At 42.0% G+C, this 23,731-nt stretch overlaps 2 protein-coding genes across 2 annotated transcripts; both read left to right on the top strand.

Moving 5' to 3' along the window:
- Positions 1-320: 320 nt before the first annotated feature.
- On the top strand, positions 321-4,436 carry zc3hc1 (zinc finger, C3HC-type containing 1). Its single transcript, XM_047575916.1, has 10 exons — positions 321-487; positions 1,061-1,163; positions 1,329-1,479; positions 1,591-1,674; positions 1,753-1,880; positions 1,972-2,111; positions 2,220-2,487; positions 2,629-2,817; positions 3,256-3,468; positions 3,591-4,436. The coding sequence occupies exons 1-10, from the start codon at positions 354-356 to the stop codon at positions 3,663-3,665; spliced, it is 1,485 nt and encodes a 494-aa protein (XP_047431872.1). The 5' UTR covers positions 321-353; the 3' UTR covers positions 3,666-4,436.
- A 781-nt stretch (positions 4,437-5,217) lies between these two features.
- ube2h (ubiquitin-conjugating enzyme E2H (UBC8 homolog, yeast)) lies at positions 5,218-23,415 on the top strand. The gene is made up of 7 exons (XM_047575557.1): positions 5,218-5,501; positions 18,375-18,451; positions 19,388-19,462; positions 19,553-19,592; positions 20,649-20,701; positions 21,916-22,044; positions 22,145-23,415. Exons 1-7 carry the CDS (start codon positions 5,449-5,451, stop codon positions 22,267-22,269), a joined length of 552 nt encoding a protein of 183 aa, XP_047431513.1. The 5' UTR covers positions 5,218-5,448; the 3' UTR covers positions 22,270-23,415.
- The last annotated feature ends 316 nt before the right edge of the window (positions 23,416-23,731 follow it).

Genomic DNA, 23,731 nt, shown 5'->3' with positions numbered 1-23,731 from the left:
GGATAGCGATCCAAAAACTGCTACATCTATCGTAAAGCTGCTTGTTAATTTAAAATAGTATTTCTTCATTTGGTCACATCCTATAAGTGTGTTTGAGTTGTTTTAGATTACATATCTGTTCCACAGCTAAGATAATGTGCAGGACCCTCAGTAGTAAAATCCATTCTAATACTGTGGTATTGCTTAACTAAAAATGAGTGAAGATAAGAAGATAGTTTAGTTTTTTTTTATGTTGTGGTATTTTGATTTACATCTCTGGTTATGAACTTACTGTGGTGTGGTGGGGGGGACCTTCCAAAGCGGAACGATTGGTTTCAGGGTGTATTTTCCGGGGGGACCTCTCAGAGCCGATCATGGCGACGCTCGGCGGTAGTCGCGGGGATCGTCTCGGCAATTCTAACCAACACAAGACTTCTCTTGCTTCTCCAGAGAAAGTCCGTGAACTTCTTAACGAGGGAGTATCTGCAGGAGACAACGCTTCCAACAGGTGCGTATTTTAAACAATTTCGCGCTATTTTGACGGATTTAAAGGGATGAAAGCGCTAGCTAGTTTGGTTAGCCACTTAGCTTGGCAGCACTAGTTGAACCGCATCCTTCTCTCTCATTAATTTGAAGAAAGACAAGACCCCACAGGTTTGAGAGCTTGCAGTCCACGGAAGGGTGTATGGATATGTACATGGATATATTTGAATTGTGCTCCCATCACACCTTGCAAACAGATTTGTTGTGATAACAACTGTACAGTTTCAATTCAGTTACAAAAGGAGGGGGTGGGTGGAGGAACACAAAGTTTAATGATATAACACACTGCTCAGATTTTGTCAGTATTGCTTTAGGCCAAGTTAGCCAAGCTTACTTGTACTGCACTCCAATACAACAGCTTGAGTTCTGCTTATTGATTTATTTAAATAAATGATGAAGTGTGTTTCTGGTTTAATTAAATGTGTGTCTGTCTGGCAGTGTACAAGTCTCTCAATGTACGGTATACAGAGATTTATATCGAGATAATAAGTATGCGATAACCAGAGTAAATATGCTTTCCCCTTTATGTGAATTTCAGTGGACAAGGAGATCTGAAAGTTCTTGAAGTGAAAAACGGCGCTCAAGCCCCTTGCGAGGCAACAAACAAAGAGGCTTTTTTCTCAAGAGTGGAGTCATATTCAATATCCTTTTTCTTTATGACTTTGTTTTATTCAAAAAAATGTCTGATCAGTTATAAAAAATATAATTTGTTGACCTGTAATTTTGATAAGTCTTTTTTTTATTATTCAATTCACGATGAAACCATACAGTAAGACGTTCAACTGAAATTTTCCTTAGCATAGCACTGTTTGAAATGGGCCGGCAAACCCCGCATCCTGTCCCCTCTGATGTGCGCCCGATACGGCTGGATCAACGTCGGCTGTGATATGCTCAAGTGCTCCAGCTGCCAGGCTTTCCTTTGTGCAACACTACAACCGGCTCTCGACTTCGAAAAATGTAAGAAAAAGATAATGCTGGAGCCAAGGCACAGTTTATCTTGGCGTGGTTGTGCTGATGTCGCCCGCCTGCCAAAAATGAAAGGTCAAGCAAGTCTTTTATTTTAAACAGACGAAACCCGCATTGCAGAGATATCCAGGCAGCTTCGCACACAACATGAAAAGTTTTGTCCTTGGCCTGACTTTCCGTGTCCAGGTAGGAGCAGTCATTCAGCGTATATAATGCTCGGTCATTTGAGATGGGTTAAACCTGAAAATGTTTCTTTTATTTCAGAGCGGTTCTGGCTGGTTCCAGCGTGTGAACCATCAACACTCCTTAATGCCTTTTTGGAGCGCTTCCAGAGCGCCTGTCACCTTGCACATCAGCTGCCAGCCATGAAGCCAGAGCAGCTGAAGTCCATGGTGAAGAGTTTATCCTGCATAATTGTGCATGTACTGGTTTTTAGTATTGTCTATTGTTTCCATGTGATTGATGTCCAATGTTTCCTTGCAGTCTTTGACAGAGGATGTTATCAGTGCTATACTGCAGCTGATTGAGGACGAACAAAAAAGAAAGGGGGGGAACCCTTGTTCTGAGCCGTTGGCTGTCCAGGTGGCTGCATGTATTGTTTCTCTCTGTGGTTGGGCGGCAAGGTGAGATGAAATTCCAAACTCCCTCTAGTTCACAGAAATTAATGTTGCTGTGTGATGTTGATGAGACTGGGGGAGACGAGGGTCAAAATGTGTTTTCCTCCATCTTAGCCCAGCCCTGCACGCCATGAGTCTGCCCATCCTCATCTGCTCCTACTGTATGCGCAAGGTGGGTTTGTGGAACTTCCACCAAATGGAGGGAATGGGAGGCGAAGGAGATGTCTTGCCAAACACCGCAGGACAGTCTGTTCAAGCAGCAAGTCCTGGTACAACACCAACCCTTGAGGGACAGGGAGATTCTACACCCGCCTCTCCCAACCCTGCTACAACTCCGTGCCGCATGAAGCTTAGGAGCCAGGACTCCACTCGCTCTGACCAGGTAAGCTTTAAGGATGTTGACCAGCAAAATAAGCTGGGCTTATATGCATATGTTTATTCCGATTGCAACAGCGTAGTATATAGTTCTTGTCAATAAAACATAACGGACTGCTTCATCCCTGTGTTTTTCTGTATCTCACAGGGTGAGGGCACCTCTTTCGTGGCCTTGCGTGCCCGAAGCAGAGACTCACCCAGCCCTAGTGAAGAGCTGCTGAGCCCTTTAACCAGGGGCAAGAGGCCTGCAACCCGCAGCAGAGGACAGGGAGACGGCTCTGGAACTGACAGCCTACACTCTCCCAAACGGCTGTGCTTCACATCAGCTGGTGGTCCTGTAAGAACTGAGATCATTGTTGATTTCTTACTTAGCTGTTTCCAGTATTATAATGACACGTGTTTCCATCTGTTGCACCTGAAGTCCACAATAATAGCTAGCGGTAAATTTCTGCCATTAAGGGTTTTAGAGACAGTTTTCAGAGTAATTTCAATGTTTTTACACTTGCATTCAAGATGGGCCTTTACAATCCATTATATAAGAATTATGGTTCAAGTTCTCATGCACAACAGATCGTGCCACATTTAAATGAATACAAAAAAGACCGAATATCTTTATTTGAACATTGCATAATAAGATACTGTATATTAAAATTGTAATCCCAATTTTGAGTGAAAGATTTACAATGTTATGCTTCACATGTTGCCTCCTTGTCCAAGTTGAAAGTGTATTTTGCACAATTTACAGACAACTTGATTTCACCTGCTGTTATTTCAGGATGGGCCCCTGCACAGAAATACATTCGACCCCCTCGGTCAGCACAGGGACTGGTGTCCCTGGATCTCTGTGGGAAAGGAGAATGAAGACCCAGGGGCTGTCCCCCTTTCGGATGGGGGCTCAACACTTCATCAGCAGGGCTGGAAGAGTGCTCTCGACCTCATCATGCCCCAAAAGAAGATCTCTAATATAGAAGGAGACAGTCCAGCACAGGTTAAAACCTCTAAATCTTATCAAAAAGACAATTTCTCATCTTTATCATTTAAAAAAAATTATATAAAACACATACACATTTTAACTTTAGTTCTTTGTTTTGTTTATGTCTTTCTTCGCAGGGCCCTCGTGACAAATCAAAAAGGGTGTTTGCTATATTCCGCCAGTGGCAGGTATCCTCCTCTGCATCTCAGTAGACCTACCAACACCACTGCAACACGGAATTGATGAATCCTCACTCTCCTTTTGTAGTACAGAATCCACCTGACCAGTGACAGGAGTGTCATATATTTTTAATGTATGCCATCCCTTGAAGTTGTGTTTACAGTCAAAGTGTTCATTGTCTTCAGACATATGAATGAGTGTCTCCTCTGTGAACAGTGAAGAATGTGAAGGATACCCGTGGGTTTTTGAAACACACACAAGTGGTCTTCAAAAACAAAAGAATACATCTTAGTATTTAAGTAGACCATAGGTAAGGCATGAGTACTATTATACATGAAGTCTCCTAGCCCTCAGTGGCGCCATCATGGTCTGGATTTCTGTGGAATACAAGATGCAGTCAATCCTTTTTAAAAAGGGACTAATGGCTCTACACTGGAAAGATAATGTTTACTTTCTCTTTATGTTGTTGGGTCATTTACAGTAGTGGTACACATTAACCTCAGATAAACAAAAACTGTGAGGATGTCCTTTTTCATGTGGTTACTGTTTTGCTTAAAAATGAGACAGATGTGAGTTATTTTAAGGGAACACAATCCTCTTGGAGTAGGTAGGAGTAAAATCCTGATTGTTACAGCCAAGTACAACTATGTGCCACAAATTTCACACCTGTTCTCATTTCATCCAGGATGCCTGAACTTCCTTTTTGCCTTCCTGTGACATCTCATTGCTAGTGCAGTTCTCACTATCCTGCATGTGCTTTTATTTTAATTGACTTTCCTGAAGGAATAAAATACTCTTCTCAATTTTTGCCTCACTCTGGGTATGCTGTTCTTTTCACATTTTAACTAAGACTAAATGGAATGAAAACAATGGCATTATGATATTGCAAATATAAACACAATACAGTCAAAGCAATTGGACATGATTCTTGCAAATATTTGAATATTCACTGTTAAAGTTTATCCACCGTCTCAAAGGAATTTCTCTTGAGGTTTGCTGTCTTTCAGCAATACCTTGAGTGGCTATTTATCTTTAGTATAAAAAAAGGCACTTGCGGAAACAACAATATGTTCATTGGAATTTTCTGTGTAGTATAAGTTACTTGATTGAAAGGCCATGGATTGGATTTTAGTCATCACCATACTCCTAAAAGTAGCACTTAAAAAATTAATGAAAATAAAAATAGATTCTGAATGTTCACAGCTGAGAGAATCTGTTCTTCAAAAAGACTTGAAAATGTCAGCTGGTAACAGATATGCTGGGGAGTATAAGCTGACCGACAACATGTGGGTGTGACACTCATCTGTTGTAGAACATGGAAGACAAAACAACAGAGCCAGTGTCACAGAAATGAGGGTAAGCTTGATGAAGTCAAGAAAGATATACTGACAAATGCCTTTAATATTTTTTCTGTTTCATTATAGTAAATCCCCTAAGTTGTAAAACATCAGTAGGGTTAGTGTTTAGTGTTAACGTGGAAGTACATTTACTGAAAACAAAGGTGTTAAAGAAGAAACTACAAAGATCGCCATTTATGGTGACGTTTTGTCGCGCATATATGACGTAGTCCGCGGAGGGATCCCTGCTTGTCAGAACCATGGTCAGAACGCTGAGAGGCAGTGAACGGCAGAGGTCTAACGTTAGCTCAGTTTCTCATTAGGATAGAGACACGTTCACCTGTGAAGACGCTCTGCTGTGGACATTTCTGAAAGCCAATGTTAACTTTTGGATAGTACCGTTTGCTAGACTGTCTAGCGTTTCGGGGGCTAGCTTTCAGCGTACTTACTGGTGTTCTGCGGTGGAAATAGCAAAAAAATGTCGTCTCCAAGTCCGGGTAAAAGGCGAATGGATACCGATGTGGTGAAACTGTATCCTTTCTGAACATAAACAACTGTCTCTCAATCGCTGTTTAGTCTTGGCTATGTCTTGGCCTGTAAGGAAATGTTATACGTGCAAACTATATTCAATGTTACTGTTTGTTTGTCTTGGCAACCCAAAGCAGAACGAGCTTTCAATGTGAACGACTGGTGTTTTGTGTAAACAACATTTTGCTAGCAAAGCCAAGTGTTAGCTATTTCTGTCCTGCGAACCTCCAGTCGCTTATCCGGACAGCTGTATTAGCTCAATACACCGCTCACATATTCTTTTTTAGCATTTTTCCAACGCTGTATTCCTCGTAGCAAACGTCACCGTTAGCTGTCTAGCTTGTTGTCTGTATTTGAAATTTGGTGCAACACCCGAACAGACGCTAACGTTATTCTCCTTTTTTTTTTTTAATACGAATGTCTTTCATTTTGTTGAGCCACAAAGAGGTCTGGCAGCGGTAGACCGTGTAAAAAACACCTTTTGTTTCTTTGTCCTGGTTGTTTTTTTGTTTTTTCTTTATGGTGCAGTTAAGTCAAACTGCTCCTTCACACGTTGACACAGGAGCTTGTTTACATAACGTAAGGCCAACTGTCTTTTGTTCCACTTTAAAAAACAACAACGTTGGCGTTATGGCAGCGTGTGTACCTTTCTATACGTACTTGGCTTTGCTCTGTAACCCCGCTAAGGTTTTTAGTGTTTGTATTTTTCCCATGTGGCACTTGAAATATTGCCTTGTAACGTTGCTGAGCTGGCTAAGCTAGTCTGTTGGTTAATTTCAACATCAAAATGGCCACCTGATCAGTGTGTCTCACTGTACTTCATCAGTGTCTACAAGCACATATGTGCAAAGGCTATCATTTACCAGTGGATTTAATGTGTTGTTTTTTTGGAAATTCAGGATTTTTAAGTGATTGTGGCAGATGTTTTATTTTAAAAGTGGTACATCAGGTGTCATGTGCCTGCAGTCGTTCTCACTGTGGATTTTTAGATCCAGTGAGTTCTGCTTTTCCAAGTCCCTGTCACTGTGTTTAGTTTTGTGCCGCTGTTGTTTGTTGAGCCTCACTCAGGGCTGACAAAGGGGACTGTGAAAGTGAACCATAACAACACATCTCCAGCCCCTTACCCTGTTCTAGAACAGTATGAACTAGTAGTTTTGTTTTTGTCCCAGCACAGTGGAAACCAGCCCTAATGATTGGGTAGGCTGTTACTAGCCGGAAACTACAAGAGGGAGGGACTTAAAACAGCTGATGGGATGGCAGTAAGGCTTACTCAAATATGGGGTTAGCAGTGGGCCGGTCAAACTTAAACCAAAAACAAGGGGAAGTGCCTCAACAGGTTCAGCATAATAGTTCAAAAGGAAATGTCTTGTTGCTTTGATTTTGTGTGAAGTTAAGAATCGGTGTGATCTAGCTTCACTATATTGACGTCACATATCTGATACATCCTGCCTCATAGCATGAGACTGAATATGACTAGCCTTGTGTATTTGAAACTGCACAAGCTACATTCAACTTGCCAGTTCATTAGGTACACTTGTGAAAACCAGCCATTTCTAATATAATGGTTTTGCATCAAATCTCACTATGGTGTTTGGCATTTGTTTAAAAATAACTGAGATATTTGTAGATTCAACTGTATTTTTACTTTGTAGGCTGTGGTTTGCAGTACTGTTGAACTGTATCGTGTCAAACTTACACATGTTTTTATTATTTTGACAACCCAGTTTAATCCGTCTGCATCCTCCAGAATGATCATGTAGTTGAATTAACCCATTTTGTTGTGTTTGCTACCCAGAAAATAGTGCTTGTCTGAGCAAGTTTCTCTTTCCCTGTATTACTCATGTGTAGGTTATGGCAGCTGTGACAGGCTGGTGAAACTACAGTTGTAGTACGCCCCCTCTCCGTGTTGAGCTACTTGACTGACAAGCAAGAGCAGGTTTGTCCTGTGTGTACCACCTGCTCGTTTCTGTACAATGACCTGTGTGTGTGTTTTACCATACCGTCCAAAACCAGGCAGCTAGGGTTGATGAGGACAGCTATGTGTGTTTAAATGTAGGCCTTCAGAGTTGGGTTACACAGATCATGGGTTCACTGCTGACTTGGCTCTTTTTTTTTTTGGGCTGAATTAAGAAGGTCCTTCAGGAGGTCTCCTTCCTTCTGCCCGTGTCCCCAGAGCAAATCTAGCTGTGAAAACCTCTTTATTTGCTCCCTGTCCATGCGTCTCACCCTGGTGTAACCAAAACCTGAAATTCACACCGCGTCGTAGACAGGAGCTGCTTCTAAGAGGCCTCGCGCATTAATTTGCTGTGGCCACCGGAGAGCAAAAAAAATCTAGAGCGGAGGCCAGGAGGGAATTCGTGAAAATGAATGTCAGAATGACCTCAACGAGTAGTATCACTGGGTTTAAGCTTTGTCCCAAGCAAGCCGATGGATTACAGCCAGGTTTCAGCACTAAACATTCAGTCTTTGTGTTTACATGCTGGTAGCCTTTGTACAGTTTAATAGAATAGTCACAGGGAAGTCACTTAGTTTTGATTCACGCTGGTCTATATTTTTCCTGTGTTCAATTCTTTCATCTCCCTCACATACAGATTTATAGCCTTAAGTGGCACAAGAGATCATTTATTGTCAGTCTTTGACAGATCGAATTCCTAAACCTTAAATTAGAAGTACTGCCAATGACCTGTACATCTTGCTCTTCGACACGTTGCTTTCATTTTGGAACATGATGTTCTTGAGCAAGCGTCTTAGCAAAGTGTGTCATTCCATTGAGCTTTATATTCAGCTTATTGTGTGCAGCTGACAGCATGCCCTAAGTAGGAATCTGTGCTCTTATTTGAATGTATTCAGCCCGGGTCTCCTCGCTTTACAAAAGCTTTGAAGCAGCATGCTGCTGGAATTTGAGCACAGGTAAATTACAAAGCATGGAGCCTATTGTGCAAAGGCTCTTGTGGTGTCTGACCTATTGATTTCAATGTAGAAATGTGACAGAAAAGAGAACTCATAGATTGAGCTGTGCAGCCGAGATGACCTGAACATAGAATATCTTTTTACTGTACAGTTTTTTTAATCAAAATATATATGAACAAGAAACATTCATCAAATATCTTCTGCTCAGCACATGATAGATGAACAGATTTTTTTAAAGTCTTCACCAATGTGGGGTGATAATCCCTGGTCTTACAGCTGGGAAAATAGCATTGTTTGCATGACTTTTCATGAACAAGCAGAGACTTTGTTATGTAGTCATTTAATTTTCCTTAGTAAAAAACGTATTCACACCGTGCCAAAAGGCAAATAAAATGGGATTGTAACATCAAGGAGCAAAGGTTTGGGCTTGGTCTATCAAGTCAGTAAATGAAACGTTTTTAATTTACCATTGCAGTCATTGGTCTCATAAAGTGTTTATCAAAGCACAAGGCTGAAGACCTGAGGTGTATATTTGTTCATACAGCATATAAACATCATTGCAGCAGAGGGGCTGTTAGGTCATAATGTCCCTTATCAACCTTTCAGTTTATGCTAGAAGGTTCGAGTTTTTGGATAGGAGTTCTCTGAAGCATGGCCGCAGGTAATTTATACTGAAGGCCGTAGGGAGTTGTTGGGAGGGGCGTTGCACACTTAATCTGACCGAGTATTCCGGTGTCCGCAACCGCACGGCAAGTGTGGACAGGGTTCACCTCCCTTTTTGTGGAATACCAATCCTGAGCTTTATCTGTCCTACGCTTAGCGGTTCAGCCCCATTGTGCCCTTGCAACATGACATCCGGACAGCATCAGCAGTGGAGCCTTTTGTGTTTCCCATTTACATGAGCCCCTGTGACCTGCACCTCCTGCTGCTGTGTCAGACCATGTCACACTGTCATGGGCAGCTAATCTGCTCTCTATTATTGCGGGACTGAACAAACGAGAGCCAGTTTATTGTAGGGAAGGAACCAGCAGTTTTCTGCCCTTTCCTGCCTGAGAGGTTGATCAAGTGAGCAGAAGCATGATGTACCCATGAGAGAACGAGGAATTCTCTGGCCTGATGAACTCGCATAATCTAACAGCGTAGTTATTGTCGTGTAATAATTATACAGCAGTGGAAACAAATGAGCTAAGAAAGTTATGGAAAGCTTGCTATGCATTTTTGTCTATACTCGTAGTCAAACTAAGGGGTACACTGTAGGTATATAAACACACAGTTAACAAAAATGTAGTTTATCTATTCAAAGTCCATTTGCAAGTTGCTTGGATGGGGATCATTGTGTCTGATGATCTGAGTTTTTTTTTTTTAATCTTTTGGCTCCCGTTAGCCCTAAAACCCAGTTATCATTTTGTAGTCAATGTTCACTGTGTCTCAAGGTTAATATTTAATCTGCACGATTGCAAACTCAACCCGCGATGGTGTGGTGTTAAGAAGGCCTACGTCAAGTCATAGGAAAGCTAAAAAAAAAAAACTAAAAAAACCCTCACACACATTATATGAAGTTCAGTCAGTTCAATTATTTAAAGTTTAAAAACGTATTCTCCAGTCAACTTGAATTCTGTAAATAAAAGTAAACTTTGTGACTTTTCACCGTACTTTATACATCACACTATACTGTACTCAAGAGGACTCAGTGCCCCCTTTGTACAATCACGATCTCAAGGGTCCCTTGCGGTCAGTCTCAAAGCTTAAATACAATAAAGTTCCTGCTTCCCTTTATCTATATTTGGACGTATCTTTAAATACAAGATAAATCACCCAGACAGTCTCCCAGCTCTAAGGTAACCTAGTGAATTGTAGATGAGGCCCCTCGTAGTCGGGAGGGGGGGCATCTTGATTGACAGTCCTGTTTTGGGGGTCCAGCAACAAGGCATCTCTGACAGTAGGAGATTTGAGGCCCTCACTGTTAATCCCATAGTGCAAACAGTGAAGCTTCCTGCACGCATGGCTGAGTTCCCTGTAGAAAAACAGATGGACTGAAGTTCCTCTCTTTGTTTAGCATGATTTTTTTTTTTTTTTTTTGGGCAATGCAGAGCTTTGCCTGCCTCTTGGACTCACGTGCGCTGGTACTCTAATGTGGAAAATCAAAGGAGTGACCAAGGGGTAACATAATGTTTGGCCATATAGGCCAGGGACTGTGAGTCCACTTGTCTAAATGTTGACACAAAAATGACTTAATGTTTTCTCTCTGCTGGGAGAGCCTACATATAAAGTTAAAGGACCTTATCAAAGAAGTGCAACCTACAGTGCACACACCCTATACTTGACTTTATCTGCCAATTTGCCACCGTGCTTTTCTTGTCTGTGTCATGTTGATAAAATTAGCGTCTTTTTCTAACCACACTAAATTTCAAGTCAGTGGTTTGCTCAGCGCGTCTGTTGAAATGAGTTTTTGTCTTTGCAACAGGCGGCAAATCTTGTCTCTTGGATTTGCGCTGCTGCCTCAGATTCGGGCCTTTGTTTCTCGTGCACTGACTCAGTTTCGTGTTCATTAACGATCGAATCATTTGTGCGTACGCGCACGCGGCTCAAACGCACGTGTATACACACCGAGACCGAGCTACTGCTGTAAATAGACTGTTGATTTAGCGGAGGGCTGAGAGGAGGAGCAGCTGAAGGATTCACATTTGATTGCAGTGGGTGGGCTCTCATCTCTCACCAGCAAAGACAAAGAACTTAGCCTGTCCAATTCTGTGCTGCTTCAGCTCTCGCAGTGGGAGGGAGCTATCGATATGTTAAGTCCTGCATCAAACGAAAACTAAATCTGCATTGCAAAGTGGTTAATATTTTGTGTTAACTCTTGAGCACTGAGCTGACTATTTGAGCTTTTTATTATTTCACTGCATGTACAAATTGTGCATTGCAAAGACAGCTTTTACATTGTATTGATTTTAATAATTTGTCACCATCAAATTTGTCGGGAATGGGTATTTTATGAGGTAAAATGTGCACGGATTCAACTTAACTTAAACCACATGTTAAATTATCAAACTATACTGCGGGCTTTTTGTTTACCAAAGTAGCTCCCGTTACTACAGTTGATGGCTTTTTTTTTTTTTTAAACTTGTTTTTTTCAAAGCAGAACTGAGACTTGAGTTAATTTACTTCCCATCCTCCCTCCAGTGAGTGCAGTATTTAACAGCTACCAGACATTTACACTTGGATTTCAGTGAGTCAGGCCTTTGGGGCCATATGTCCATTGATATGTAAAACCTGCTGCAAGGTTTTCTTTTGCGCAGACCGCACACGCTGGTCCTCCATCAGTATTCAGACTCTCAGTGTGTCAGGAGGAGCTGGATGCTTCCAGAACAGACAGTTTAAGCCCGGCATTGCTCACTCACAGCACCCTTGACATTTTGTAAAGATAGTAATTTGAATTGAACACATTGAGCATAAGGTTGAAGCTAAGGTTTCATTAATTGTTTTTTCAAATTTTAGTGACCGTTTGGAACTTGGATGCAGTTTGATTCTTTAAATCATGCTAGTAACATTATGTATTGTCTCTCTTTCTGCTATAGCAGATTTTAGTGGAATCTTTTAATAGGTTTTTTGAGCTGCATCTGAATGTTTTGCAGGCAGGAGTAACCTAATGCAGAGCTAACCATCCTACGTTTACTTCTCCATTTTTATTTTTTTTGGGGGGTGGTTGGCAAACCAGCTTTAGGTGCATTACTGTCATCTACTGCCACCCGCCTGTAACGTGTGAGTGACTGGCTGGTAAGGAGGAGGAATTTTTAGTTTTGTGGTGGTAATTTACATCAGAATGAGCTCCAGTGCTAAACAAGTTCTTATAAGTGGTCCAACCCTTATGACTCTGACCCTAAGAATTCCTGAGTGTCACCATCTGTCATAGTTTTTTTCAGCTTCTTCAACTGCTGTCTAGTTCATTTCCTGCATTAATTCATGAGTCATAACTGGCAGAAAGTGTAATTTTACGTTGCACGCACTGCAATTTCTAAATTGATCATGCAAACATGCGAACTCTTTATTACAGCGTGTTCTTATTCTAGCGTTGACCAAAACCCATATGGAAAGAATACTTACGAGACTGTGGTGCTTGGTAGTGTTTAGGCCACTAGGCGTTAATGAGATTTGAGTTTTGTCACATTGGCTTGACAATTGGCTTTTAGCTGCAAGTTAATTAACTTTTAATCCCCTCTTATAAAGTATGTGATCTGAGCTACTGTAGTTGTCATTTTGTTTTTACAGAAGTACTGTCTCGTCCAGGGCACTCGATGTCGCTAGCTAAATAAAAATAATGGTGGATTTTTTTGGAGGAATCACTGAAACCAAACCGAATGCAAAAAAAACTTCATGTCATTTCCAAAAAACAATTACTTGCAGTGTAGCAGACATGGAATATGTCCTAATATCACTACTGTAAATAAAACAGTTGGTTTGAACCGGTTGGTTAGCTGTCTGGATGAATGGCAGTTGCTGGCGTCTCTTGTGGTTCATTCTCATTTTCATTCCCCTTTGGCTCGTCGTGCATTCACAGGATTATCTGCGATGGCGTCAGTGAGCTGGGGTTTTAGTTCGTTTTTTTTATATATATATATATATTCTAGAGGTAGTTCAGTCACGCATCAAATCTGCATTGAGAAAGGGTTTGCCTTAATGAGCAATAAATGCAAGACGCCAGCTTGGGGAAAATGTTAGCCTCCACATGAGAGAGGGAGACATTGGAGGAGTGGGTCAGTGAGGTCGGCTGCTGACGACCACCGGGGAGAACAGTGTTTGTTTGGTGTTGAGCTGATTAAATCTCGCTCTTACTCACAGCAACACCCTGCCTATCACTGGCTCTGCCTGCTGTGGCAGGATGGTTGCTGCCTCTGTTTTCATGCAGCAGAATGAAGTGTAGGTCACACTGTAATCCTGCTTGGCTCAGTGCACTGCACTAATACATACAAAGTTGAATGCTCAAACACGGGCACATTTAAACACGACTGGAGATATTCGTTTACCTCAGGCCTTATATCTCGACTCATCTTGGAAGAAAGCTACGTTGTAGGTGTAGTGTTGGTATTGACTCAGTTGTCTGTTTTTTTTGTTTTTTTTTTCAGCTGCACATGCCTTGTTTTTGTTCTTTCTTTCAAAATGTTGCCGGCAGCCTTTGAAATAATCCTCCTTCTCTGTCTAGGTAAAGAACATTGCTTGATTCTTTTGGTAGTGAAGGAAGCCTCCCTATTGCTTAAAACCCGAGGACAGCTGTTATATTTCCTGCCTTTCATCTGCAAGGTCTTTGATTGTACATTGTTGCTAGAGTTGGTGTGTGTGAGGGAGAGAAACGAAAGAGAGGTTGTTGCCTCAAAGTTCCTCATCTCTAAACATAGATGTACTTTTAAATTATGGCTATTTTACATTTTAAATCTCCTGCTATCACTGACCTTGTAAACTGGTTTGCCTTTTTCAGTTACTATAGCATAAGTCTTCCTACTAAAGTCAAACGCAGTGTGTCCACATCCGCGTCATAGGCCTTCAGTCCACACCAACAATAGGTGCTTTCAACTGTTTCAACTGAGAGAAACTACCTACCGGGGAGCTCTCTGAAAACTACATGCATTCAAGGGCTTTTTTTTTCTATTTGCATTTGCACCAGTAATACAAAACACTGAAGTGACATTATAGCAAGCTGGAATCTTCCATTTTCTTAAAAAAAACAAAAACAATATTGGTTGTGTACAGTGTTTTACAGTGTATATGTATTTTATTTCTATTAGTTTTTTGAAATCGCAGTCAACAAATTTGCCATTCGCAAAAAGTACCCACCCTGAAGTAGGACCTGAAGGGACCATTAAATGGAGCATTCTCAGCCCGCAGTATAATGGGGTACTTTCCTCAACAGTTAACAGGAATTATGAAAAAGTTCCTGCGTCTGGAAAGTTCCTAATGTCATTCTCATCCATAGCCTCTAAGGCCAGGTCAGCATTCACCAGGCTGAACTCTCGTTTTCTTTCTACTGCATTTTCTCTGCCCTTTCTTTCACCGTTTTTTTTTTTGACTTTTCAAAAACTCCCTTCATCATCTTCTCTTGCTCCTTTGTCCCCTTTTCCAGCCCATGGCTCTGCTGGCCGGCCTTATTCTCTCCTTTTAAGTTCATCCTCCCTGCTGTCTTTTTGGGGGTTAAGGGATTTTTTTTGCCTTTCTTCATGTAGCCACTTCTAGGTTTTGCTTTCTCCCAGTGAACCTGTGTCTTTTGCTGATCATTGCCTTTAATAACTGGAAAGTCTTCATGATGTCCCTTCTGTTGTTTAGTAATTCTGTTCTTTTAGTAAATTTCAAATGTACAAAGACATAAGAACATGTACAGTATTTTCTTACATGACCAAAAACTGAGATTACATTAATTTACACAAAGACTAGATGATGTTGGATTGGTTACCTTTCCATGGAGTGGGCTTTTCCTGGGAGGAGAGTGCACTGAAACAAGCCAAGCTTCTCTTTTCACCACATCAACAACTGCCGTCTCCGAGATGGAAATGCACGAGCGTATTTGACACCACATTGTGAACCAGATTGCTGTTTATGATTCTCCATCATGTTTGTTTTCCGTTCTTGGAAAGACGTTGGTCAGGATGGGATATTTTGATCCCGGCTCAGGCAGGGTTAGTTGCCTGAATGGACCAGAAGAAAAACAAGACATGTCTAGGCCGCAGCCGTAAATGCTATTTACTGCATATTTTTGCAAATTAAGTATTTAAATGTACTTTATGAAGTTAAATACAAATCAGGATAACATTGACCTGAAGTAAACTTTACGAGGATAATTGGTAGCCTGAAAGTAGCTCGTTTAGACCCATTATTTCTATGCTGTTTGTTTCACGTGTGAGCAAGTGTTTTCAAATCGCTACGTCCTTATGTGACAAAAGTTTTGCAGGGACATGTGTTAAAACACGATACTGGGTTGCTGTTGCAGTTCACGGACGCTTGAGGATGTGTGTGTATGTTCGTCGGGATTGATTGGGCCATTGTTTATCAGATTATGTGTGTCTCAGTCTGTAAAAGGATATTGACCCGATGCCATCCACAGATTATGACTTGTCTATACTAATCCAAGGTGGGGGGATGGACAGATAGTCATTGTACTGGGAATGAGGAAGAAGTCGATACATAACCTTGGCCAAAAACACATTTGTTTTTTTGAGTTAAATATCTGTTGATTGATTAGGATTGTATGAAAAACGATGACTTTGCTTAAATGGGTTTTTATATCGATGATCATTTTGAAATGTTTAGAACGCATCAAATTGTGGTTACAAGTGACAGTAGTTTGACATTTAACTTGTTTTATTATTTCTATTCAGGATATATTTTACATATTTCTGTCTATTTTTTTAATAATCTAATCAACACATATTCTTCAGTCAAATAATTAGTCGTGGCAGGAAAAAACCCTGTATATACTTTATATTGGATATACCTGGAAGGCTTATTAGCTGAAATGAATCAGGAATTAGCACAACCAGTTTGTATTTGCACCACATGAAAGTGGCCTTCCCTTATTTCTGATAAGTTCGCTCTTAAAGCCAATTGCGTTAAACATTGATAGAGTTTCCTAATGCAGACAATTTGGCCAGCCATTTCCAAATAAAGCTGCAAGCCTTGTTGGCTGTTGAGCTGTGAGAACGCAAGCTGCTTTTTTGCAAACTTTACTCGTTTCAAGAGAACGTGACCCCATGGAAACATCAGTTCATTAAATCAGACCTGTCAGACTTTGTTAGCGGGACGAGTTCAAAGGTTTTACAGGACTGAGAACGGTGATGAGAGAAATATTCCTGCCCCCTTTTAATGTCACCTATCAAGGACACTTCCGTTGCCCTTGCCTTACAATGTATCATGTCAACTTCATATTACTTGTAGTCTATGTCCTGCCTATCCAGTTTTATGACTGTCCATCATCTACCTACTTTTTGTCTGGCTGAGTGGCAGTTTGCCAAACACACTCATGATCCATCTTCCACTCCCTCAAACAGTTGGGATTTTTACAAGCTCTACTATTAACTTCCTTCTGTTCTAACGGACATGCCAAACTCCTTTTGTGTTGTGAGCGAGGCATTGTTGACGGTGACTCTTGTAGTTATTTCGTGGGTGGAAGGAGCTATCATTTGGAGCTTTGGGCCTTGCTTTATGAAACTTCGGCCGGTGACTAACACCGCTGTGAGTAATGTGTGTTTTGAGATCACGTGTCTCAATATGGGTGATGTGACGGTGCTTCGAGGAGGGTGGGGTTGGTGAGTGATTGTATTTGTAAGGGCATTGATAGATGGAAGGTTTCTCAGTAGAGCTTCACATACTGTACATGCTTACAAGTGATGTGTGTGTGTGTGTGTTCACATCATTATCACGGGAGTGTAACACTATCTCAGAAGTAAGTCAGTGCAATATGATCTGCCTTCTCTCCCACGTTCTCCTCCTCTCACATGGTCCCGCTGTGGTTACGTGATTGTCGCGTACGTCATTAAGACCCCAGGCTTTGCATTTGCTCTTTCTTGTAAATTTGACTCGCACTGCTACGACGGTGTCTCCGTCAACAGGACATGTGCAAGTTGTCATTAGATTCTATCCCTGCGACACTGGTGCTTTTCAGTCAGTATGGCCAATGTCAATTAGCCTGCAGTGTAATCAGTGTTGATTCAACCTCATTAATAGCTTATCCCCCCACCATGCCACACTGCTGTCTTCCATAACATAACACACGCTATATGTCCATACCATCCCCCTCCTCGGTGTAGCAGTGCACACATTCACTCACACACCAGTGGTTTCAGTATTGGTTAGGTGCGTAGCTGTCCTTACATGAAGGGCAGAAGTGGGAGAGCGGCAGAATGTAAACATAATGCACGTTGCAGTGACGTACTGGAGAAGTTGGGTTTCTTTCTGCCCAGGGCTTGTTGTTGTTGTTCTGCTCGTGAGCTTTAGATGAGCGTTCTCCTCCTGGTGTCAGAGGTTGTTCTCTGCCTCGGACTTTGCACCAGAGTCTCGACACGTCTCCTTGACTTAAACGGTCCGAACGGAGATGTTCCTCTTCTGTCTGACAATGACACATTTCCTTGCTGAAGCCAGGGATTCAGTCTCCTCCTAGCAGACTCAACCGGAGCTTAAAATAACCTCCGGTTTGATTTAACCCTTTAGGGTCAGTGCTACTGCTAATGGGATACACACTCAATCAGGATTGACAAGCCAGCTGCTTCTGTGTGTCATGGAAAACTGATGTTGTTGTTTTTTTTCTTTTAATCCTGTCTTTGGTGCATTCTCTCTGTAATGCACTCTTGTAGTTTTGCTCTTTCTCTTACACATGCTTATTTGCTTCATCAACCTCTCGGCTTCAGTTTCATTTCCTGTTAATCCTTCCTCTGATCGCATGAAAGGGAAATCATCTGTCTGTGATGGTTTTCTGTTAAGTGGAGAGTGAGAAGAAATGATGTCCACGAACATACTGTAGGTGTAGTGTTGGATTTAACATGTATGATGCACTGAATGAAAAATAAATGTTGTCCTTTAGGCTTTGTTTCAAATGTGTCTGCAGCTGCAGTAGCAGAAGAAAACAAACAGCTGTTCGTATAAGAGGAGTCTCCAGGACGAGGGGTCAAAACAGAATCCAAGAGTAATTTTCCTGCATTGATTTGTTTTCATTATCTGTCAAAAGCTATCGTTTCTCTCTTTAGTCTCCATAACTTTGCGTTGTACAAAATGATGGCGCGTAGGAGAGAGGAGAAAGGTCAGACTCTTTGCGTGTCTTCCTTGCAGCAGTGCATGTGATGATGTGCAACGCTGGAAACAACCAGAGCTGATTACCATTTTCTAGAGGAGGCATGGCATTGGTGACCCTGAATCACATTCGTGACTTGGGTTCGTGTTTGTTTGTGTTTCTTTGCACCCGTGAAGCTGTTCTCCTTAACAGTCGCACAGCATCGAGAGCAAGCATGAAGTCACCATCCTCAGCGGACTCAATGAATTTGTAGTCAAGTTTTTCGGACCACAAGGAAGTAAGTGTTTCTCTCTTCCGATATAGAAAAAGATGTTTCTTTTTGGCCTCACATCATTGAATGTTCCCAGTTTGCTGCAGAAGTCACATCCCTGCTACTTTGGTCACATCTACTCATTCAATTCAATGAGAAGGTGTGTCCAGACTTTTGACTGTCAGTGTAATTGGTGTGTTTCAGAAGATTTCGAGCTCATTTTCATCCAGGTTTCAAGTATTTTGCTCTTTTAATGTTTGTAAATCCTAAATATTGTCCTACTTGAACCCCAAACAGAGCATATAAGGACAATGAATGCAGCTAATGCAGAAAAACCTGTAGACCTAAACCTATAGAGAACAGTTCTTCACAGCGAGCCAGGAACGTAAAACAGACTGAAACCAGGCCTAAGGTCATGAAGTGTAAAACCTAGTGTAGTCAGGGTTGAGGAGAGTGGCCTCAAAAGCAGGAAATACTTCTTTCGGATTCTCTTTGCAGCATCAGTCACACCACAACCACTGCCACTTACGCGTCAATAATAATGAGAAGAAGTGGGTGCGGGACCATGTTTATGATGCCTCGAAACTATGTAAAGTAACGCAAGCTGCCATTCATCCTCAACAAGAGCAGTCGCAGTCATCTGTGCGCAGTTCAGTTTCAGCGCACCACGTAAGGCTCCTGTTACACACAGCTATTCTGGGAGACACACTCACAGGATCCCTTCCTCTTTGATGTCAGCGCATTATTATTTGAATTAATTTGGAAGTAAAGAATTCTCCAGGGCTCGGGCGCATTACCGCATAAAAACGGCAGTGACGTGTGTAGCGCGTGTGTAGTGCAGAAAATTGATACAACTCTGCAGTCTAATCCATTTAGGGATGCGAAGTGCGGCAGAATAAAAGTCTGTTCTCCGTGCTTAGCAGTGTCCTTTGATTATCTCCTGTGTCCTCTCCTCATGTGCAGCGCCGTACGAGGGAGGCGTGTGGAAAGTGCGAGTAGATCTTCCTGATAAATACCCATTCAAATCGCCATCTATAGGTAGGAGTTCCACCTTCACATGCAGAATTATTGTGTCACACTTTGTCTCAGAGTTTACACCCTAAGCACATGTCTGCTTTACCTTTTCAGGATTCATGAACAAGATTTTTCATCCCAACATTGATGAAGCGTGAGTTGACTTCAGTCATGTACTTGTTGTGTGAAATGTTTTTTTTTTTTTTCGTGGGTTGCTTTCCCTTCTGTTGATGAGAGGTTCTCCTTAGGTTTTATTTCATTGTTCCCGACCTCCGGAGACGGTAAATTCATAGAACCCACGGTGACATTTGTAATTTTCACTCTGCTGCTAGTTGCTGTAGCCGACTTCGTCTCCTTCCCTACTGATTCTCCTCTTAGGCTCTAGCAAACTACCATTGTTGGTTGAAGTTAAACACATTCTTACCAGTGTGCCAGAGTGGGAATTACACCACAAGGAAATAGATTTAAAGCTACAGTTTGCCCGCAAATTACAGAGAGATTCCGCTAATCAGCGTTGCGTGTAGTCCCCGGGCCTTGTGTATTTCATCTGGTCAAGCCTGTTGTTGTTGTGTAAACTTAAAAAAAAAACAAACACACGGGTGGAACTCGTCACTTTTTCTTTATTTCTTCAACATGTTTTTTTTCCTCTGCGCTCACGCTGTTTAGAGGTCAGATCCTCCTAGGAACAGGCTGAACCCTTTCTCCTTAATTGTTCGTTTGAGCCGTCCTCGTCAAAACGTTTCACATTCGTCACCGGGACACAGCTGACACAATGTGAATACTGATGGTGAACGGGGTCAAGTTCTGCGATACCTTTGTCTGCACTCAGTCTTGATGGAGAACGTCCAAATAGTATGTAAGGCCCGTGATAAATATATCCAAGACTTGTGGTTCATAACAACAATAATAAACTCAGGAGATTAGTTCAATAACTGAAGCATCCATGAGGTTATTCATTGGCCTATATTTACCCTGACAGACTAACCTAGTCACATGATACGTCACAACTTTCAGAGTAAACAAGATTTAGTTTTTTTTTTATTCTACCAGTTGGACGGAGTAAATCTGTTGTGTACTTTCAAGTTTTCATTCCTCCGTCACATTTCATGTAACACAGCCCTCGTAGAACAATTTAAAACCTTCTTCAACCCCGCAAGGAGTCGCACGGATCCCCGACCCGCTAACTCTGTTTTCTTCTCGGTTTCCCCAGGTCAGGGACGGTGTGCTTAGATGTCATCAACCAGACATGGACAGCCCTTTATGGTGAGTCCCCGCGCTGTGCATGTGCCCATATTAAGTTCCCCCCACTGAGACCGTGTGTGATTATATGTGGAGAACGTGACACGGGGCCATCGCCGCACACACACACACACACACGCACACAAAAAAAAAATGAAACACCTGCTTGTTAAGTGTGGGCCCATGAAACAGTGACCCTAATCTACTTACCAAGGAGAAAGGTGAACACTAATGAGGTAATACCTCCGCCCAGCGAGGTCACACAATGGTCACCTTTGACAGGAATGATTTAGCGTCTGTCTCCTGTAACAGACATTCTCACATCTCGCTCTGGATGGCACTGATTGCACTTCCCGTTTTTCTGCCTTTCTCGGCCAGTTGCTCTTCTCGCTGTGTCTTTCTGCTTCGCTCCGTGTACTCATGCCCTTCTCTCTGCATATTTTCCCATTAATTTCATCCCCTCATGCTCGTACGAAAATAGCATTTGGGCAGTGTTAATGACTTAACAGTAATATACCTAGCAGATATTTCGGCATCCCTTGATTTTTCTTTTAACTGGATTCGGGAGAATGTCAGAGCCCTAAATTGTGTTCATGGGACTTGATTAAAAATGAGCTGAAAACTCAGTTTTAGAAGTCTGCATCACTCCTGTGCTTTTCTTCTCTTGGTAAATCAGGTCAGCTTTTCTAGAGAATCACGTGCGCAACTTACCTTTGTTTGCGCTTATTTAACATACAATGGGCTTTGTTTATGGGAGTGTTCAGTGGAAGAATATCGGAGTGGACAAACGTGTGAAGAATAAGCCAGTCGAGCAAGCACTGTGTGAAATGAGTCTCAGCAAAAGCAAGTGATTTAATCATTTTGTTCCTGTGCAATAGACCGGGGAAGTGTTTGTGACTTAAATGGACCCAACAGTGACACCTAGGAGGCAAGAGGAGAATTGCAGGCTGTGTGCTAGGCCTCAGCCTGCTGCTAGACTAGATCTAGTGCAAGGGATTAGTGTGGCTCTAGTTTTCATGAAGCTATCGGCCTGAGGATTTTAAATTTGTGGCCTGCTGAGCAGTATATGCGCCATACATACAGTAGATTAGACGGATCCTTTTCAAAATGATAGGTGAGCACCTCTCCACCGTGTTATTTCAGATCAACTGATGGATTTAAATGATGACCATTTTTTAAACTAGCTACTCAATTCTTTCAGCTGGCAAACGTGATCACGTGTTGTCTTCTCTCCCCAGATCTGACCAACATCTTTGAGTCGTTCCTGCCTCAACTGCTGGCTTACCCAAACCCCATCGATCCCCTGAATGGTGATGCAGCTGCCATGTACCTCCATCGGCCAGAGGAGTATAAGCAGAAAATCAAAGGTTCAACCCGATTAAAATATGCTGGCTTTAGATTACAAAACGGTTTTCATGGGTATGTCTTAATTTTGTTTTTGTTTTCCTTCTGTCTTTACTTCTGCAGAATACATCCAGAAATATGCAACAGAGGAGGCTCTGAAGGAGCAGGAAGAGGGGGCAGGTGACTCTTCATCTGAAAGCTCCATGTCTGATTTCTCAGAAGACGAAGCCCAGGACATGGAGTTGTAGTAATAGGAGGGCTCCCCCATCCCTCCCCCTCCTTTAACCCCCACAGAGACTATATTTGATTTCCTAACCATGAGAAAGCAGACTTATAATATTCATATTTAAACAAGTTGATTTTTTTTATTATTATTATTATTATTATTATTATTATTATTACTACTAAACAAGGATTTTTATGGATATCTACCCTTTTGGTGTGTTTGACAGACACCCGTCCTGTTCTGTAGCCGTTTCCCCCTTCACAGACGTCGCAATTCGCATCCTCTGCCTGCTATCTCTGCCTTCTGTTAGGTGCGTCACGTAGGATATTCCCCCTGTGAACGTCCGATTTCTCGGCTCAAATTTCGCCTTAGGAAAGTTTCAGTTTGACCCGAATCGTATTGTCTTTTCTTTTCCCACTATGCTAACTGATTCTGACCGACCTTTTTCTTTTTTTTTTTTTTTTTGTAGTTGCTCCACTGCAACGCTGCTTGTACGCTGTACGCTATTACTCTCTTTAGTCAAGACAGTATTTGAGACAAGGTCTGGGCACACCTTGCGTGCGGTGCAGTGCCAACAGACACTCACTCGCAAATCAACCTGGAACTTTTTTTTTTTCCCAGCGTACTACTTGAGACTTCACTTAGTTCCAGTGCTATATTGGCTGTTACGTTGCTCTTTGTTGACTCACTGCAGCTGCCTGTTTACATGTGCCACTTTTGCACTGAAGAATACACGCGCAACAACGCCAGGGTCTCGGAAAACGAATCGATTCGACGCGCGTCCCCATTACAGGGGGCCGACGGCGCGGTGGCAAATATGTGCTTTAGGTGCCGGATTCGTGGAGCTAACTGCACGAGCTGTGAGGTCGCTGCTCTCAAGCCAAGAACCCTCCGTGGCTCTACTGTACGGTTTTTGCGGACGTTGAGGTCAGACTCGCTTGGTATTGTGGGAACTGAAACTAGACCAGAGCTACCCTTTAACCATCTGACCATGTGAGCTTCCTGTCTGGAGGCGTCTGGAGCATTCTCATTGGGCAAGGCTGCCTCTGTGTTCCTGTTTTTAAAAACAAATCTGGTCAAGAATGACGTTTTTTTTCTTATTATTATTTCTTTCTGTCTATTTGCTTAAGTTCTGTTTTGACCTGAATAAAAAGCAACAAAAAATGGTCATATGGTTACTGAGGCGACCTGATTTGTGACCGCAAGTTAGTGTTGTGTCGGCCCTCCTCACATTCCACCGTAACTCGGACACCTGCTCCAATGCATGCCCTCCATATTGGTCTGATGTGTGGTATGTACCCCGACTGCTTCGACCGGACTCTTTGTCTGCTTACCAGGATCTCTGTTCGGAGATTTCAAAATAAGAGCCCAAGATATATACATATATATATATATTTTTCTTTGTTGAGGAGAATTGACGTGTACAGGTTTGAAAAAAAAAAAACAACAACAAAAAAAACAACAATTCTAGCGTTATTCATTGT

The sequence above is a fragment of the Mugil cephalus genome, chromosome 22 (assembly GCF_022458985.1).
Source record: "Mugil cephalus isolate CIBA_MC_2020 chromosome 22, CIBA_Mcephalus_1.1, whole genome shotgun sequence".
Lineage (NCBI taxonomy): Eukaryota > Metazoa > Chordata > Actinopteri > Mugiliformes > Mugilidae > Mugil > Mugil cephalus.
The sequence above is the reverse complement of the archived record's forward strand: the minus strand, read 5'-3'. Positions and strand labels throughout refer to the sequence as shown.